The sequence below is a fragment of the Erinaceus europaeus genome, chromosome 9 (genome assembly GCF_950295315.1).
Source record: "Erinaceus europaeus chromosome 9, mEriEur2.1, whole genome shotgun sequence".
NCBI classification, from domain to species: Eukaryota; Metazoa; Chordata; class Mammalia; order Eulipotyphla; family Erinaceidae; genus Erinaceus; species Erinaceus europaeus.
This window is the reverse complement of record NC_080170.1, coordinates 89371148-89391283: the sequence shown is the minus strand read 5'-3', so window position 1 is coordinate 89391283 and position 20136 is coordinate 89371148. Positions and strand designations below refer to the sequence as shown.

General features: G+C 39.8%; 1 protein-coding gene across 7 annotated transcripts in view; it reads left to right on the top strand.

Moving 5' to 3' along the window:
- SIDT1 (SID1 transmembrane family member 1) overlaps positions 1-20136 on the top strand; it is a 154742-nt gene that overhangs the window by 69679 nt on the left and 64927 nt on the right. For all 7 annotated transcript variants that reach the window (XM_007516322.3, XM_060198351.1, XM_060198350.1 and 4 more), the window contains exons 4-9: positions 6041-6086; positions 13189-13290; positions 14014-14097; positions 14648-14735; positions 16489-16560; positions 16952-17045. In XM_007516322.3, coding sequence (XP_007516384.1) covers positions 6041-6086; positions 13189-13290; positions 14014-14097; positions 14648-14735; positions 16489-16560; positions 16952-17045 — 486 coding nt within the window. The remainder of the gene's footprint in view (positions 1-6040; positions 6087-13188; positions 13291-14013; positions 14098-14647; positions 14736-16488; positions 16561-16951; positions 17046-20136) is intronic.

Below are 20136 nucleotides of genomic sequence, written 5' to 3'. Positions count from 1 at the left end.
AAGAGGGGAGGAGGGCTGTAGCGCAGTGGGTTAAGCACACATGACGCAAAGCACGAGGGCCCAGTTCGAGCCCCCAGCTCCCCACCTGCAGGAGGTCACTTCGCAAGTGGTAAAGCAGGTCTGCAGGTATCTATCTTTTTCTTCTCCTCTTTGTCTTCCCCTCCTCTCTCGATTTTTCTCTGTCCTATTCAACAATAACAGCTATGACAACAATAACAATAATAACTACAACAAGCGCAACAACAAGGGCAACAAAAATGGGGAAAATGGCCTACAGGAGCAGTGGATCAGGCACTGAACCCCAGCAATAACCCTGGAGGCAAAAAAAAAAGGGGGGAGGGTTAAGTCACTAGGTTAAGCAATTAAGAGCCAACTGCAACCCTGAGGTCAATTGCATGGGATGGTGAGGAAAAAATTATGACAGCAGCCTGTGGAAGAAAAAGGGTAAATGAGAGATGAGATCAGATATCTTTTTCAGAAGCTGATTAGTGAGGGAGAAGAAGATATTGAATTATATCAAAGGAGAGAAATACAAGGACAAAAGGAGGAATTTTGTCAGGGTATGTGTTATTTATCTTGGTCATTTTATGGGGGTGCTGGTGGTTAATGATTTACAGTATAGTTGTTGACATGTGGGTAAAGTTTCTCATCAATTTGGGATAAGTGCCCACAAAACCCTCACCACCAATGTTATTTGTTTTGAGAATAGAGTATGTATACTTTTAAGAAGATATGAATATAGTATTTTTTTCACTATTTTATACTTCCCACTGCCATCAAAAGCAGAGTGATCAAAGGACATTCTCTTGTATTATCTTCATTTGTTTTAGGGTTTCTTTCTCCTTCTCCTTCTCCTTCTCCTTCTCCTTCTCCTTCTCCTTCTCCTTCTCCTGCTCCTGCTCCTGCTCCTGCTCCTGCTCCTGCTCCTGCTCCTGCTTCTCCTTCTTCTTCAGATTACACAAAAAGGAATGTTAGATTTCTGTAGAAGGAATGTCTCAGAGAAGAAAGGATATGAATTAGTGCATGTATATAGAGTTTATGCTTAGATCAGGGCAGTGAGTAAGATAATGAAAGATCACTAGGACTGAGATTAGCTAAGGGAGTTCATGACAGATGGCACTAAGGAGATAGCAAAGAATGATATCCTGAAGTTCATAGTCCAAGAGCATAATAAGATATAATTCCCTCAACAAACGAAGTTGGGGTTCTGACAGTGTCATTTTATATACTCTTAAATTTTAATATAACTTTTATTAGTGATTTAATAATGGTTTACATGATAGTAAGGTTGCAGGGGTATAATTACACACTTTTTTTTTTTTTGCCTCTGGGGCTCCGTGCCTGCACCACAAATCGATTGCTCCTGGAGGCCATCTTTCCCCCCCCCCCCGTTTTTGTTGTTGTTGGATAGGACAGAGAGAAATAAAGAGAAGAGGAGAAGACAGAGAGAGGGAGAGAAAGATAGACACCTGCAGACCTGCTTCACCGCTTAGGAAACGACCTCCCCTGCAGGTGGGAAACCAGGGGCTTAACCTGGGATCCTTGCACCAGTCCTCACACTTCCTGCTATGTGTGCTTAACCTGGGACGCTACTGCCCGGCCCCCAATTACACACCTTTTTATACATTTTTGAGCAGAATTCAACGTGGCTCTGATTTATGGTAGTTCTGAGGATTAAACATGGGACCGCTGGTACCTCAGGCATAATGGACTATCATGTAGCCACTATGCTATTTCTCCAGCCTACAGTGGAAACTCTGAACACCTTCTATGTTCTGTGCTGAGGACTGGCTCTCATAAGATTCATAAAACATTGTTAATCTCAGTCCTCTTTGGGAACCTGCCTGCAAAACTGCTGAGCTAATGTCCCTTCCTCCGCATAAATGTACCCTTTCTTCTCATGTACCCTTTCTTTCTCCTCTTTCTCCTTCCTCCTGTGTCCCTCTCTTCTTCATTCTCCTGCCTCATTTACCTATACACATATCTCTCTTGACTTCATCTGTTCCTTTTCTTTTCTCCTATCTCTCAGATTAGCCAAAAGGGAACAAAGCCATTCTCCACTGCTCTTATATTTATTGAAAACCATTATCTTCCTTGTGCTTAAGTTTTCAAAATACATAGTAAGGTTGAACATTTTGTATTTCTTTCTCTAAAACTAAAGGTGTACACAAGTGTCAACTAGCTTTATTTGTTGGCTAATGAGTCTCCATAAATAAAAAACATCCACATCTGTTAGGACCCCTCTGGAGAAAGCAAGACAGCTTATCTGCAACAGACACAGTGTTTATTTTGCACATACTGTTGACTCCATGGGAAAGAAAGGAACTAGATGTGGTGATCTTAAAGAAAATAATGGTTTCAAAGTTTGTATTGTTATGTCAGCAAAGAAAACGTAAAAAAAGAGAAAAAAATGTCCAGAACATTCATACCAATGTCCATAGATTCAGTGAAACAACTGGAATTCAAATGCTAGGGAAGAACACAAAAACAAGACTTCTTGCCAAAGAAAACTGGTTACACCTGGAAATCTCATGTTGTCTGTTGCTCGCCAAGAAAATCAGTGTCCAGGGTGGGGGTAGATAGCATAATGGTTCTTCTTCTTCTAGCATTTGCCCTTCTTCCGTAGCCAGTCAACAGCGTCAGGTTGAGCCTGATGTAAAGTTTCGAGACCTCCTTTGAATCTGGAGAGGTGGCAGTCGTTGACTATGTGGGTCATAGTCTGTAGCTGCAGGGGCAGTTCAGGTCATCTCTGGCTCCCCAGCGGTGGAACATAGCAGCGCACCGCCATGGCCTGTTCGATAGCGATTGAGGAGGGCCCAATCACAACGTGCTAGGTCAAAGCCGGGTTGACGCTTGCAGGGGTCTGTGATGAGGTGTTTGTTCTTTACCTCAGCTGACTGCCAACTCTGTTTCCAAGAGTCTGGAACAGAGAAGTTCAGTGTAGGCGTAGGGGACCAGATTGGGTGACGAGACGTCAAGCGTTGGACAGGGTGGGCGAAGATATCCGCATATATTGGCAGGTCCGGTCGAGCGTAGACGTGGGAAATGAACTTAGATGATGCCGCATCCCGACGAATATCTGGCGGGGCGATGTTGCAAAGAACTGGCAGCCATGGAACCGGGGTGGAACGGATGGCTCCAGAAATTATCCTCATGGAGGAATATAATTTGGAATCGACCAAGTGGACATGGGGGCTACGGAACCATACTGGGGCACAGTATTCTGCAGTGGAATAGCATAATGGTTATGCAAAGAGACTCTCATTGCCTGAGGCTCCAAAGTCCTAGTTCAATCCCCCAAATGCCATAAACCAGAGCTGAGCAGTGCTCTGGTAAAAAAAAAAAAAAAAAAAAAAGGGAATTGAGTGGTAGTGCAGCAGGTTAAGCACATGAGGCACGAAGCGCAAGGACCGGCCTAAGGAATAAATATTTTTTAAAAACTCAAAAAAAGTGGAGAGAATACATATCCAAGAAGGATGACAGAGGACATAGTGGGTGCTGTATTGTTATGTGGAAAACTGGGAAATGTTATTCATGTACAAACTATTGTATTTACTGTTGAATGTAAAACATTAATTCCCCAATAAAGAAATAAAAAAAAAAACTCAAAAAAGGGAGTCGGGTGGTAACACAGCAGATTAAGCGCAGGTGGCGCAAAGCTCAAGGACCAGCGTAAGGATCCCGGTTCGAGCCCCCGGCTCCCCACTTGCAGGGGAGTCGCTTCACAGGCTGTGAAGCAGGTCTGCAGGTGTCTTTCTCTCCTCCTCTCCTCTCTTCATTTCTCTCTGTCCTATCTAACAACGATGACATCAACAACAACAATAATAACTACAACAACAATTAAAAAAAACAAGGGCAACAAAAGAGAAAATTTTTTAAAAACTTAAAAAAAAAGAGCAACGAAAGGGAAAATAATTTTTTAAAAAATCCATTTCTCTCCTCTAATTTAGCCACAACAGAACTAAAAATCCTATGCTGTACTACTAACTGCAAATGGCACTCCCGACTCTCCTGAAAGGGCTCTACACCAGTCCCAGTTCTTCACTCTGACAATGAAATCCCAAGATCAGAAACACAACAGGGTTTGGCATTGACTATGACTTACTTGGGTAACAAGTTTTCAGTCAGCAGGCTTCAGCAAAATCAGTTCTTAATACCAGAGACAATTTCTAGTGAGAGCAGAGGCGTATAAAATGGTGTCCATTGCTAAAGTGTGAGTCCTGTGCAGATGACCTAAGTTGTTAGTCCACACTGTTAACAAGAGTACCCATATGTTATGATGTTTAAACAATACCTCTAGTGATAAGCTTCTTGCTTCAGAGTTGACACACCCTTTCTAAAGAAATATAATTTAAAAATTGGATGCTGAGTTTTTATAAATGGAAAGTTAGGAATAGAAATGCCCTATAAAGAGCACCAGAGGCTAATTCTGGAAAGAGATTTTAGAAATGCAGACCACACTGGAGAGGTGGGGCATGACATTCCTCAGGTGGAAAAATTGAGAGTGCAGTGGGCTGGAAGGCCCAGTTGAGCACACATTGCCATGTACAGGGACCCAGGTTCAAGCCTCCTCCCCTGCCTACAGGGTGGGTGGACTTCATCAGTGGTGAAACAATGCTGCAGGTGTCTCTCTTTTTCTCTCCCTCTCTATCTCCCCAACCCCTCACAATTTCTCTCTATCCTATCAAATAAAAGAAAAAAGAAAACAGATTCATTGTGTAGATACCAGACCCCTGCTATAACCTTGGTGGCAATTAAATTAAATTAAATAGTAATTAATGAGGTGGCACAGTGGATAAAGCACTGGACTATAAGCATGAGGTCCTGAGTTCAGTCCCTGGCAGCACATGTACCAGAATAATGTCTAATTCTTTCTTTCTCTTTCTCTATCCTCCTATCTTTCTAATAAATAAGTAAGTAAATAAATAAATAAATAAAATATTTTTAAAAATTAAAGAAAGAAAGAAATTTCAATGGGTTTCAATGAATGATCTTCAAGGGTAAAGGTGCAGCACAAGTCAGAAGGAGCAAAATCCCCCAAAGCAGTTCTAACGAAACTATAGAGAAGATCAAATGTGTCTTAGCGTCTCCTAACCTCTTCAGTTAGTCCATGGGCTTTCATTCCAGATAGCACTCTATGCCACAAGTGTATACTTTCCCACACACCCTTCTCTCTCTTGTCCTTATTGCTAAATCTTTGCTGTCCTTTGCAGAAGATTGAAAGTATCTGTCAAAATAATTCACAGTGAACTAGTGATAAAAAGGAAATACCTTTACTACCTTTTGCTGGTGGTGTTTTGCATTTTAAAGAAGGTTTCTTGAAGTCAGTGGAGGGGAATTTCCGCCAGTGTGGTCAGCTTGGAGGCAGGAGTACATAGGCTCCTTTTCCTAGGGACCCCCTCATGGTGATTATTCTATTCTATATCTGTGTGCTTTCTAAGAAATAATCTTGTGCTATGAATCCATTAGAATTATTCTGTATTGGAGCTCCAGTGGCGCAATCGGTTAGCGCGCGGTACTTATACAGAATTATTCTGTACATGATCCAAAAAGACCTCAGGGGACTAGGTGGTGGCATACCTGGCTGAGCACAGGTTATAATGCTAAGGACGTGGATTCAAGTCCCCAGTTCCCACTTGCAGGGGAAAAGTTTCACAAGCAGTTTCACATGAGGCTTCCCTTTCCTTTCATTCAGTCTACTTCAGACACCCAAACACCAAGCTTGAGTGTAAAATTATAAGATGTTCCACATACAAAAGTGCCTACTAAAGTAGACAGAACACTTGCTTGTAAGAACATGCCTTCATGGGTATTTAAAGACAAAACTGATCCCCTCTCTACTCTGCAGGTTGAAACCATCAAGTTGCCATGCAGTTTATTATATCTGTTAGATGAGACCAGAATTTCCTTCACAAAGGACAAGGCCCTCCCTTCCCCCAGCATCTTGCCTGGCATGGTTTTCTTCTAATAAATTTTGTTTGCTAACTTATGCATTTCTCTCACTTTTCCTCCTGCTCCCTCTCCCACTTGCATTTCTCAGGACAAACGTTGCCTTTCGCTTTACTGCCAGCCCTTCTCAACCTCAGGTAAGTAAAGGGTCCCAAGGTTATCATGATTCTACTTACTGGTATTACACAATAGATGCATTGTAGCAAAGTTAGCATGTAGCATTTTCATAACTTGAGATATCATTAGTATTTTTGAGGAATAGTTTTTCTCTTTTTTTCTTTATTGGAGAGATTAATAGTTTACAGTCAACAGTAAAATACAGTAGTTTGTTCATGTGTAACAATTCTCAGTTTTCCACATAACACTTCAACCCCCTCTAGGTCCTCCTCTGCCATCATGTTCCAGGACATGAACACCACTCCCCCATCCTTGGTGCAATATACCGACTTCACTCCAAGTTCTGCTTTGTGTTTTCCCTTCTGTTCTTATTTTTCAACTGCTGTCAATAAATCTCTTTTTAAAATGGGGGGGGGCAGATGGTGGAGCACCTGGTTTAGTGCTCACATTCAAGCCCCTGGTCCCCACTTGCAAGGCGGAAAGCTTCACAAGTGGTGAAGCAGGGCTTCAGGTATCTCTGTGTCTCCCTATCTTCCCCTCTCAATTTATCTCTGTCTCTATCCAATAATAAATAAATAAATATACTAAAATAAAATAAAATGGGTGGGGTGAGTGACAGCTCATCAATCAGGTGCATGTAGTGGCATGCACATGACCCAGGTTTGAGCCCCGGCACCACATGGGAGATGCTAATGCACTAGAAGAAGCTCCAATATTTTTTTTTCTTCTGTTCTTGAGGAATATTTTTAACATTTTGTTTATTTATTCACTAGAGAGAAAGTGAACGGGGAAGGGGGAAAGAGAGGGAGAGAGAAAGAGACACCTGCAGCACTGCTTCACTTCTTACAAAGCTTTCCCCCTGCAGGTGAGGACTGGGGGCTTATACCTGGGTCCTTGCCCATAATGACATGTGCACTCATCTGGGTGTGCCATCACACCACCCTTAGAAAAAATTTTTTAATCTTACTAGGACACAGCATTGGATTGCATCACCCAAATTAGTGAGAAACTGGAAGCATGTATTTGTCTGCATAATTCAACTTTCATTCAGCAAGGCCTAAGCCTTGTGTACCAAGCAGAATGTTCAACTACTAGAGGTTCTGAAGATAGAAGGGAGAAAAAGAGCAGAGCAACTAGTCTTGATGGGGAGTGGGGAATCAGGAAGTGGAAGGTCAACTCTAAACATATACATGAATAGTTAGTTAACATGAAAGTCAAATGAAAATATGACTATATAAATTGGTTTCCTGACTGGGAACTGGAAAGCTAGGTGCAGTAGGAGCTCTCTAGAAAGGGAGGAGAAAACTTGTTCCCAACTACAGGAAAAGTCTAGTAGTCCTGTACAGAGCTAGAATAAGTACAATATACTAAATATCGTCATACAATTTTAGTTGGCAGTTTAAAAGACAATAATTATTATATATCGTGGTTTCCTTTTATTTTAAAAAGGCATGTAAATATTAAAACCCAAAGGGCTTCAAACTAAAGTGAAATTATACTTATAAAACAAAACTGGAAGAGAAAAAAGCCAACCAGATGTTCTTTGTTATATAATTTACTTTAGTTTTAACTGTTCACATTTGGTCCTATACTTTTTATACCCTGTTCAACAGTTAGAAAAAAATGTTCTTTTCTTATAAACTCAAGAAAGCTGTTATTGATTCTCAGACAACCTGAATCATCACTGTCTGCCTCTATTCCTGTAGTTAGAAGCAGGTCACAGAAACTGGGTAGGTAATCAGGACTTGTGTTTGATATTTAGCCTAAATACCAGTCATTGCTTAGGATACTTACCATTTGCTTATTTCTGGCAAATGTAGATTTTGAAGATCAGGCTCAAAGCCATTTGTTTGAAGTTTATGGTTATTTAACTATACAAAATATTGATAAAACTTTAGCTTATAGATAAGTCTTCCATAGAGGTCCTACATAAAATCAAACCCTCTGGGTTAGCAAAATAACTTCTCTTGGACAGCATGCTGCTTGGCCATGGGTGTGACCTGAGTTCAAACCCAACCCCCACCACATTCCACATTCGAGGAAACTTTTTTTTTTTATATCTTTTATTGGGGGATTAATGGTTTACAGTCAACAGTAAAATACAATAGTTTGTTCATGTGTAACATTTCTCAGTTTTCCATATAACACTTCAACCCCCTCTAGGTCCTCCTCTGCCATCATGTTCCAGGACCAGAACCGCCCCCTCAACCTAGAGTCTTTTTTTTTTTTTTTGAGTGAAACTTGATCGTTTTTTTAAATTATTATTTCTTTACTGGGGGATTAACGTTTTACAGTTGACATAAATACAATATTTTGTACATGCATAACATTTCCCAGTTCTCCACATAGCAATACAGCCCTCACTAGGTCCTCTGCCATCCTCTTCCAGGACTTGAACCCTCCCCCCCGCCAACCCCAGAGTCTTACTTTGGTGCAGTAGACCAACTCCAGCCCAAGTTCTGCTTAGTGTTTTCCGTTTTGTTCTTATTTTTCAACTTCTGTCTATGAATGAGATCATCTCATATTCTTCCTTCTCTTTCTGGTTGATCTCACTTAACATGAATCCTTTAAGCTCCACCTAAGATGAGGTGAAGAAAATGACTTCACCATTTTTAATAGCTGAGTAGTATTCCATTGTGTATATATACCACAACTTATTCAGCCTCTCATTTGAGGAAACTTTGACGGTGTGTTCTCTTTCATTCTCTTCCTGTCTCTGTCTCTTTGTCTCTGTCCCTCTCTATCTGAAAAAGTCATTCTGTAGCAGTGAAGCCTCAGGGACAAAAAACTTAATTAATTAATTGACAACTCCTACTACTTTACATAAAACCTATTCCTCCTATAGCTTAAGGTTATATATATGATATTCCTTGTGGTTTACGGTAACTACAGTAATGCTCTGGAGTTACAAAGTATGGATGGCCTAAAAAACCAAGAACACCTCTTGAGAATTCCAGTGTATTGTGTGTATTTGAATCAAGCTCCAGACTGAAAACTCAAAATAAAGTGGGCTCAAGGGAATGTTGCCATATGTTACAGACAGGCACATACTGTCAAATAGGCAGCACTAATAATTTTCTTTAATCTCGAGGTTATTTTTTCACTACTAGAAGTTTTCAGGTTATTGAAAATAATACATTTTTATTGCTTTGATTCTCAGAATCAGGTTAGTGAAAAGAATATTGGAATGTAAGTTTCAGTTTCAATATGTTTTATCTCTTCCTAGATGTTTTAGAGTCCTAGGCTGGGGGGGGGGGGCTTGTTTGGGTTAGTTTCCTCAAAATCTTAATCATATATTGCATGCCAAGCTTTTCAGTCACCTATCATATTTATCATTATGGGGAACAAGTTCCTTTTCTTTGCTACTAGCAATATTTTTAAAACACAGAATTAAATGATCAGGAAATGTTCATCTAGTTGAGTGTCTACCATGCATGAGGACCCAGTTTCAAGTCTCTGTTAGCACATGAGAGTACCACGTACATGAAAAGTTGCACAAGTGATAGAATAAAATGGGAGTAGTCTCTCTCTCTCTCTCTTTCTTTCTCTCTCTCTCTCTCTCTTTTCCTATGTTTCTACCTGTGGTTGAAACAGTTTCAAGCGGGGGGGAATGTGTTCTCTGACCAGTGGAATTAGACATAAAGCCCCAAAGAAACGCATATGGCAAAAAAAAAGTTAATATTTTTAGGGTTTTATTTTTTATTTTATTTCTTTTATTTTTTATTTATAAAAAGGAAACATTGACAAAACCATAGGATAAGAGAGGTACAATTCCACACAATTCCAACCATCAGAACTCTGTATCCCATCCCCTCCCCTGATAGCTTTCCTATTCTTTAACCCTCTGGGAGTATGACCGAAGGTCATTGTGGGATGCAGAAGGTGGAAGGTCTGGCTTCTGTAATTGCCTCCCCGCTGACCATGGGTGTTGACAGGTCGATCTATACTCCCAACCAGCACAACAGACTTTCATGCAGGAAGTCTCAGAAGCTGCAGCTTCAATCTTGGGCATTATCATTTTCCAGAACTGAGCAATACTCTTCTATTCTCATGGGCATTGACAGGTCGATCCATACTCCCAGTCTGTCTCTCTTTCCCTAGTGAGGTGAGGCTCTAGGGAAGTGGGGCTCCAGGACACATTGGTGGGGTCATCTGTCCAGGGAAGTCTGATTGTCATCATGTTAGCATCTGGAACCTGGTGGCTGAAAAGAGAGTTAAAATATAAAGTCAAACAAGTTGTTGACTAATCATGAACCGAAAGGCTGGAATTGTGCAGATAAAGAGTTGGGGGGTGGTCTCTGTTTTGTAGATAGCTAGTAGGCCTATTTTAGTTATATTCCAAAGGGCCCGTGACTATACTAGTTTTTTTATCTCCCTGAACCTGAAATCTGATATGCAGGTGAATCCAGGTTGTTCTCTGGGGAGATGGTGTCATGGCCGGTCGTGTTAATATTTTTTTTCCAGAGGATTCATAATCTAAGTCAGTAAATTTTATAATACCCTTCTACTTCTATGTGTTTCCTGATTCCGATACTTGAGAAATATTTTTAAGGATATCTCAGCCTGCCCACAATTGTGAACGTTTTTTAGTGGACCAGATGTGAGACTTGGACTCTGATCTAAATGTCATCTCTCTATATTCCTTCCAAGAAAATAGATTCTTTCTTTCTTTTTTTTTAAATTTTTTAAATATTTTTTAAATTTATTTTTTATTTAAGAAAGGATAAATTAACAAAACCATAGGGTAGGAGGGGTACAACTCCACACAATTCCCACCACCCAATCTCCATACCCCATTCCCTACCCTGATAGCTTTCCCACTCTCTATCCCTCTGGGAGCATGGACCCAGGGTCATTGTGGGTTGCAGAAGGTGGAAGGTCTGGCTTCTGTAATTGCTTCCCCGCTGAACATGGGCGTTGACTGGTCGGTCCATACTCCCAGTCTGCCTCTCTCTTTCCCTAGTAGGGTGGGTCTCTGGGGAAGCAGAGCTCCAGGACACATCGGTGGGGTTTTCAGTCCAGGGAAACCTGGCCGGCATCCTGATGGCATCTGGAACCTGGTGGCTGAAAAGAGAGTTAACATACAAAGCCAAACAAATTGTTGAGATATCATGGACCCAAAGGTTGGAATAGTGGAGAGGAAGTGTTGGGGGGGTACGCACTGCAAACTCTGCTTTCAGGTATATATTTTGCACTAGTTTATGGATGCATGTGAACCATATGCTCTCTCTAACAGAACCTGGTCTATATCTAGGTTTTGGGACTTTGTTAGAAAGTGAACCACCTGGGATGGAATTAGAGAATATTATGAAAGGAAAGGTCTCACCCAAGTAGTGAAGCTGAAGGGTTGTCATTCCACACCTGACGTCTCTGGACACAGTCTGAGCTGAAGCATTTTGAGGTGGCAGTCGTTGTGTTGATTAGGTTGTGATCGGCTGATGCAATATTATTTGATATGAACTGGGAGAAGCATGCGGCAAAGTGGGCCCTATCCAAGGGTTCCAGGACTGGGGGAAATGTAGGCTCTCTAGTGGAAATGTGAGGTTCCTGCTGTTTTAGGGCTCAAAAAGACAATGGATAGTTAATGTTATCATCACATTATTTGGTAATTGGGTTAACTTTGAAAAGTCCTTTTGTTAGAGTTTGCTGTAGATTCTTTCTTTTTAATTTTTTATTATCTTTGTTTATTAATTGGATAGACACAGCCAGAAATTGAGAAGAGAGGGGATAATAGGTGATAGAGAGGGAGAGAGACAGAGAGACACCTGCAACACTGTTTCACCACTCACAAAGCTTCCCTATGCAGGTGGGCAAGGCAGGGTGGGAGAGAAAGGGGGGCTCAAACCCGTGTCCTTGTGCATTGTAATGTGTGCACTAGGAAATACATTTTTTCCCTTTTGTTGCCCTTGTTTTTTATTGTTGTTGTAGTTATTATTGATGTTGTCGTTAGATATGACAGAGAGAAATGGAGAGAAGAGGGGAAGACAGAGGGGGAGAGAAAGACAGACACCTGCAGACCTGCTTCACCACCTGTGAAGTGACTCCCCTGCAGGTGGGGGGCTGGGGACTCAAACCAGAATCCTTACATTCTTTAAGCAAAAGTCTAAAAGAAGTGAGTCCAGTACTAATTCTCTATGGAAAATAGATGTGACTCTCCCTCTCCCCCCACCCCCCCCAGACACCTACCTCAAATCATTTTACTGAGGGAAAGAATGGGTTACAGGGCAGTTGTTGATACATCTCTAGAGTTTCTTCTCTCCCCATGATAGGTGTCTGCACACCACACCCACCACCAACTCACCTTGTCTTGAGTACCAGATTCACTCTTCCCACCCACTCCCATGCCCAACACCCCTAGTCCAGAGCCTTTTGCTTTGCTGCATTACACCGCACCCAGTCTTGAAAAACAGGTTGGTCTGCTTTTCAAGTGGAACTCAGTATTTCAAAATGACTTCACTAAAGTACATCTTGTATCATATTACACCCAACTCTAATTCAATGGGGTAGAGGGATCTCCTCAAATCAGACTTAGACTGAAGTACTGCAAAGTTTCCATGAGAAGAAAAAAATCATATAAAATGAAATACCTGGCCTAAGAGCTAGGCTCACCCCATAGAGTATACACTTTACCATGTGCAAGGACATAGGTTTAAGGTCCCAGCCACCATATGAAAGCATTTACACAGTGATATTACAGCAATCTTTCTCCCCCTCCCCCATCTTACCCTCTCCATCCCCTCTCTCTTTCTCACCCTCTATTAATTAGAGAGAGAGGAAGAGAGAGATCTTCCTGGAGCAGTGGAATCATGTAAGCATGCAGCCCCAACAATAGTACTGGTGGCAAAACAAAAAGAGAGAGAAATGAAATGCTAATATTGTATGAAATGGCTCCTTTGTGTTGTCTACAGCTGTATTCCTGAGGCCTGCATAGGGCCCTGCTAAGGTCAGATGCTCAATACTTTTGAGATGAATAATTGATTGAATTAGTGGAGACTTATAGAGATTTAAATTTGAATTCTGTGCCTGGTAGTAGAGAGAAGAATCTTATTCATGTGAAAATAATTTGAATTCATGATTATTAGTATCTCTTAATATTAACTTTGATAATATTCTTGTTCCCAGTATTTTCTGTACAAATTTCCTGAAGATGTGGACTCCGTTATCATTAAAGTGGTATCTGAGATGACTTACCCATGTTCTGTTGTCTCAGTCCAGAATATCATGGTGAGTCTTAGTAATTTGTCAGCCTTCCAGTATTATCCCAGGATAAAAGGTGGGAACCATGTCACCCTCTTACCATATGCATCTCCTGAAAAACTACTTTAAAAAGAAGAAGAAGGAGACGACGATGACAACAACCAAATCTAGAGCTGCACCAAAAAAATAATAATAATTAATTTGCAATTTGTTCTGTTTTTAAAGTTTTATTATAGATCTCATTTTGAGCTCATACACACAGACACACACAGACACAAATTGCTAATCTGAAAAATGGGAAAGGCGTTGCATACTTTATAGGAGTCGTTCCTGTTCTCTTTCATATAACGTGACCTTGACGTTAAAGGACAAGGCAGGATGTTTAAGGAGGCCTAGTTCATGAATGCTGTGAAGAGAAACATTTTCTCCATTTTCACTTAATCATTTTATTTTATTTATTTATTTTTTTATTTAAATTTTTAATTTAAGAAAGGATTAGTCACTTAATCATTTTAATGAGAAAGATACAAAGAGAGATGAGAGAAAAATACAGAAAGAAGTCAGGACACTGACTTCTGGTTAATGGACATTAACATTACACTAACTTCCTAGCCTCAGGAGAAAATATCTTATGTTTACTGACTTAGAAAGAACCCAGCCCTGTGACCAAGGTGGTATGTGTGATTTGTGTATTGTGACATCCTATGTCATTAGTGATGCTTCCCTTTCTAACACTCATGCACATTACAGTGCCCAGTGTATGATCTTGACCATAATGTGGAATTTAATGGTGTTTACCAGTCCATGACCAAGAAAGCTGCCATCACACTCCAGGTAAGACATGTCTTCTGTGGTAACTAATGTCAATAGGGTATCTACTAGGCCAGCATCGAAAAAAGATTAGTATTCACTATGTACCTGAGTCTGTCCTGCCTTCCTTCTTACTTTCCTTCCTTCATTCTTGTTTTTATTTTTGTTTGTTTTGGTTTTGGTTTTTTAAGTTTTGAGATGCAGGAGATAGCTTACTTATCAGGAGGGCACATATCTTAACATGCACAAAGCTTGAGGTTCAAGAGTCCTAGTAGGAAATACAGAGTTACCAGGTAAGCCCTAACCTGAAGCCTCCTCAGAGTAGTGAGTATTCTCAGCTGGGTACACCACCACTCAGCTCCCTTATTTAATTTCTTGGAAGTAACTATTACTTTATTGTGAATATTCTAGTATAAATCATGGGTGTGGGAAAGGACTTTCTAAGAAGTTCAGGAACAAGAGTGAATTTTACTTTTCTTCTTTTTCCACTTTGGTCCCCAAGCCCTCCCACCATGAACTTCTCTCCTCATATCTTTTTTGCCTGCTTATCATAAGGTTGTTATGTCTTATGCAGAAGAAAGATTTTCCTGGTGAGCAGTTCTTCGTGGTATTTGTAATAAAGCCTGAAGATTATGCATGTGGAGGTTCATTCTTTGTCCAAGGTAAGAGTGAGGGATCCTTAGCTACTTAGAAAAAGTTGCTAAAGGAGGGTTGTCAGGAGTGACTTGCAAGGCAGTCTGAGAGATACCTAAGGAAAATGCAAAGGAAAGAAAATGATAGCATAGGGATGGGGTGGTGGCGCACCTGGTTGAGCATACATGTTACAATGCACAAGAAAATGATAGGCCTGTGAATATTATTAACACTATAAGGTGCAATCTAATGCATTGTATCACCTAGTGTCTCCTCAGGTCAAATGAGGTTAACATTTTACCCAAAAAACATTTGCTAGCCTACAGTAATGACTTTTTAGGGCAGATCAAGGTCCATTTTCTTTTTATTATTATTTTTTATTGGGCAGATAAGTTGTTTTACATAAAGTTGTTGGTGTATGTGCAATATTTCTCAGTTTTATGCAAAACGCTCTCACCCCCAACCAAGGTCCTCCTCCACCATCATCAAGGTCCATTTTCTTAGCTTGGTTTTGTAACCAACAGTAATGGATATATATATATTTTTTTTTTCACCAGAACACTATTCCCCTCTGGCTCTTGGTGGTGCTGAGGATTGAACCCGACCATTTATGTTTTTATATATTTATCAGTAGTCATTATTTTCTTGAAGATAGACAGGGAAAAGTCAGAACTTTAAATTCTGGTTGTCAAAATTGTACCTTACAAGATAAAAAGAAACCAATACGGAATAACTTATCTCAGTTATAGGGGGTGTGTGAGGATGTGGTTGTAATTCGAATAATTTTGAGAAATGTCTAGTAATTGCCTTGGAAATGGAATAGTCTGTTGCTGGAAATCACAGACCCCAGACGCTGAAGAATCATCTATGATTGGTAGAGTATGTTTATTACTGAGTATAACATGACTTCCTAATGAGGTGTTAGGTCAATTTTCTACTTGTTTATTGTTTTTGACAGCAGGAAATCACTGAAACTCTATTCTTCTTCTTGCTTTTTTTTTTTTGGTACTGCCCCACATCCCTTCTGGGCCAGCGCTTTAAGTGTCCAGGAAAGTGTTTTCTTTCTTTTCTTTTAAAGATGGAGGGAGAAGCAGTACAGCACTCTACCACTAGCAAAATTTTTCTGTGCAGATGCTCCCATGCTGTGACCAGGGACTCAAACCAGGGTCTTTGAGCATGGTAGAGTGTGCACTCTACTGGGTGAGCTATTTCCTGACCACTGTGTGTGTATTCTTTAATTTTAATTTTATAGCTTTTCCTGTTTTGTATCGTTTTTCCCAATATCCTGCATGCTTTTGTCAACTTGAAACCCTCTGGTGACCAGTAGGTAAGAAGAAGCAAATTCTCACTAACTGAGAAAATGCAAACCAAAAGATGAGATAGCTTTCTATTTGTGCAGCTGTTTTCTTCAGATGTCTGCAGCATATTGAGTTACACTGATATGAGAGAAGAAGAAGAGGAAAAACATCAGGCCTTCTTCATTTGAGAAGGGAGACTGTAGTCTTATTAGGGGCCGTCAGTGCTACAAAAATGTGCCCAAACCAAAGCCAAATTGAGAGTTTTAACCAAAGGAGGAGTTAGATACCTTGAAGATCTAGAGGCTATTTTGAAGATTAGGGCAGTTTTTTTTTTTTTCTTCTCTTAACTCTTGCTGAAAAGAAATTCAGAAATCAGACTTAATGTTATTCAATTTTTAAAGTTATTTAGATGTTCAGTCAAGAACCTGATCTTAATCTATTGTGCCTTGTTCTTTTCTTTTCTTTTTTTTTCTTTTTTCACCAGAAAAGGAGAACCAGACCTGGAATCTACAGAGAACAAAGAACCTTAAAGTTACTATTGTTCCTTCTATTAAAGGTCAGAATTGGCTGTAGAGTCCAGGGGAGAGATTCCTTTTAGGAGGTTTATCATATAATCCAGTGCTTATGTCAGCCTCCCAGAGAGAAACATCATAAGAAAAATAATGTTTACTTTGGAGAAGGAAGAGAGAATCAGTGCCTTTTGTCAAATCCTTCAAAAAAGAACGGGAACTAAATTATGAAGTATACATGCAGTTCCTTCTCAGCTCCCAGTAGGAGATCATTACTGTTTTCTAACTAATGCCTTGGTAACCTCTAGCAAGTTGCTATGTTGAATAAAAGTCTGTTAGGAGTTTGAGAATGAGTGTGATGGGGAAAACTGTCTTGTCCAAACCTAGTCCAATTTTTCACTGAAGGCAACCTAACTAAAGTTGTTTCTCTTTCCTCAGAATCCATTTATGTGAAGTCCATTCTTCTCAGTTTCCTCATCTTCTTCTCCTTCTACTTGGGATGTCTCCTTGTTGCATTTGTTCATTATATGAGGTAGGTCATATGTGTCACGCGAATGTGATAACCACTACACCACGGAAACCTGACTGTCATGCGTGTCAAGAAATGCTAACCCATCTGTTTTTTTTCTTTCTTCATAGTAAATAGAAAATGGGCTGTGAAGCCATATTTACTGGATTCACTTCTACCTCAGCCATTAATTGTGTGACCTTGGACAAGTTAATTCACTTTTCTATGCTTCAGTTTCCTCATCTATGATGCAAGATAGCAATTTACCTCATAGGATCCTGTAAGGGTAGTATTTACTTCAGTATCCTGCACAGAGTGAATGCTGGTAAAATACTAGTTATTTCCTTGTTCACATAAAAACATATGAGACTCAGGAAATGATTATTTTTCCAAACATGAAGATTTAGCGATACCTTTAAATATTCCATGAAAAGCATAAAAATTAACAGCCAGAGAAATAGCTTCAGCAATAGAGCACAGGACTTGCATGTACCTGAATGTTACTATGGTTTTACTCTCATGTGAAACTCTACCTCAGATGAAATAAGTAACGATAAGCCTTCTAAACGAAGTAAAAGATAATGTCTAAAATAAATCTTGAGATATAATAAATAGCTATAGTGTTATGATACCCCATTATCAGGTGCTTTCCTACTGCTGTAGGAATAATCTTACTGTAATTAGACCAAGGAAATTTCCATTCCCAAGAGTTTAGACCCCGTAAGCACTCTGCCTCTCTCAGCAGACCTGAGTCTTGAAAATTCTGTTGTTTTTTATGGTTCTCATAAATAAGTATAAAAGACAGCAGGAGGTCTACAATAAGCGAATGTTTTTTCTCTTCTTGAGCATGTAAAGAAAATAAAGCTTATCAGGGGAGTGGATGGGATACAGAGTTCTGGTGTTGGAAATTGTGTTGAGTTGTACCCCTCTTATCCCAGGGTTTTTGTCAGTGTTTCCTTTTTATAAATAAAAATTTTAAAAATAAATAAAACAAAATAAAGCCAGCATAGAGTTTTCAAACTATTAGGCAATATTAACCCCGTCTGTCAAAATACATCATAGCCATCATAATGCAGCTATCTCAATGGTACAAGCCTATCTCTGATGCAAAAAATAAATCCCTTCTGAAATTCTTTTTTAAATGACTATCATTGACAGTGACTTTACTTTTTTTTATTAACTTTATTTATTGGATAGATACAGCCAGAAATTGAGAAGAGGGAAAGATAAAGAGACACCTGTAGCCCTGCTTCACCACTCGTGAAGCTTTCCCCCTGCAGGTGGGGACCAGGGGCTGGAACCTGGGTCCTTGCGCACTGTAATGTACATGCTTAGCCAGGTGCACCACCACCCGGCCCCCCTTCTGAAATTCTTAGTTGAGAAACTGACTTCAAAATCCCTGGAATTAGCATGATGATATCTGGGAATCTTGTCAAAATAGTTAAGGATCATTATGGGTAACAATGAATTCTGAACAGTTGAGAAAAATAGGAATTGATGAAGAAAGATAGGAAAGGGAAGAACAAATGAGAAAAGAAAGGAGAAAGAAGAAAGAAAGGGTGGAGGAAAGGACTTAAGTACAAGCAGATTAATTTCAACAATTTAGGAAAATAGATACACATTAGGTAAAGAAACCATTGGCAAATACTGGGAGGAGAAGGGAGGACTATTGCTTACAGCAGAATACCAGAAACTGAGTCACAAATATGAAGGGAGTGCTGGAATGAGAAACTCATTATTTGACATAGATCAGATTAAGAATCAGTGCTAGGAATTGACTCAGCTAGCAGAACACAGGACTTGCTATGCATGAGCATACCAAAGACTTGCATATGCCAGAGAGGTGGTCTAGCATCAGTCTCTGCCTCTTGTCTCTCTCGATAAAAATTAATCTTTTTGAAAGGAAACAGTGGACGTTAAATCAAGCGGAAAAAAAGGAGGTGGATCAAGATATTTGAATGACCTTAACATGTATCTCCACAAATTGCTTATAGTTAAAAGGGGAACTATAATAATGATACCGTGGAGAAATCAAACAATTTATGAAAAATATCAGTTGATCAAAAATTATACTCCCATGGAAAAATACATATTGAGTGACTCTAATATGACACTCTAAGAAAGATATAACCTCATTAATGTAGCATTCCAGCCAGAAGTGCATGTTTTAAATATAATCTCAAAGAAAAATTAGAATTAAAATAGTGAATATTCTGAACCAGAGGTAGGGCTTCTGCCTTGCTATGCACGTGGTTCAGGTTTGAGCCCAGAACACTGTGTGGGGCATTGGAGGAAAACTCTGGTGCTGTGATGTCTCTGTCTCTGTCTCTCTCTCTTTCTCTCTCACTCTCTCCCATCCTGAATGAAAACTGATGATGAAAGGAAGAGAGCAGTGAAATCAAACATGTGAGATTCCCCAGCTACAAAAACATAATAAACCGCATTCAATTAACAGCTTTACCTGAAGTTTTGGGACACATACATTTTCTCTGTCTTGAATATATGAATGTAATGAATATTTGAAATTAACAAAACAACAAAAGTGGAATGTTTTGAAAGATGATAAACTGTCTACTCCCACACCATTCTGAACACACCCCATCTCATCTGATCTCAGAAACTAAGTAGGGTCGGGCCTATTTAGTACTTGGATAGGAGATGGTAATACGCCAATCTCAAACTGTATCTTTTTCTAGAAGAAAAACATGCTACTACTGAGTATGTATTTCAAAATTGCAATATAGACAGTAGATTGCATAAGAGTAGCATATCAATGTTAAGTTTGCTGAATTTCACAACTATATAAGATAATATCTTTATTCTTTGACAATAGTTAGGCATAAAATTTCATCTTATAGGGAGCTGGGCAGTAGCTCAGCAGGTTAAACACATGTGGCATGAAGCACAAGGACCAGCGTAAGGATTCCGGTTTGAGCCCTGGCTCCCCATCTTGGGGAGTCACTTCACAAGCGGGGAAGAAGCAGGTGTCTATCTTTCTTCCCCTTCTCTGTCTTCCCCACCTCTCTCCATTTCTCTCTGTCCTAGCCAACAACGACGACATCAATAACAGCAACAATAATAACTACAACAACAATAAAAAAATAACAAGGGTAAG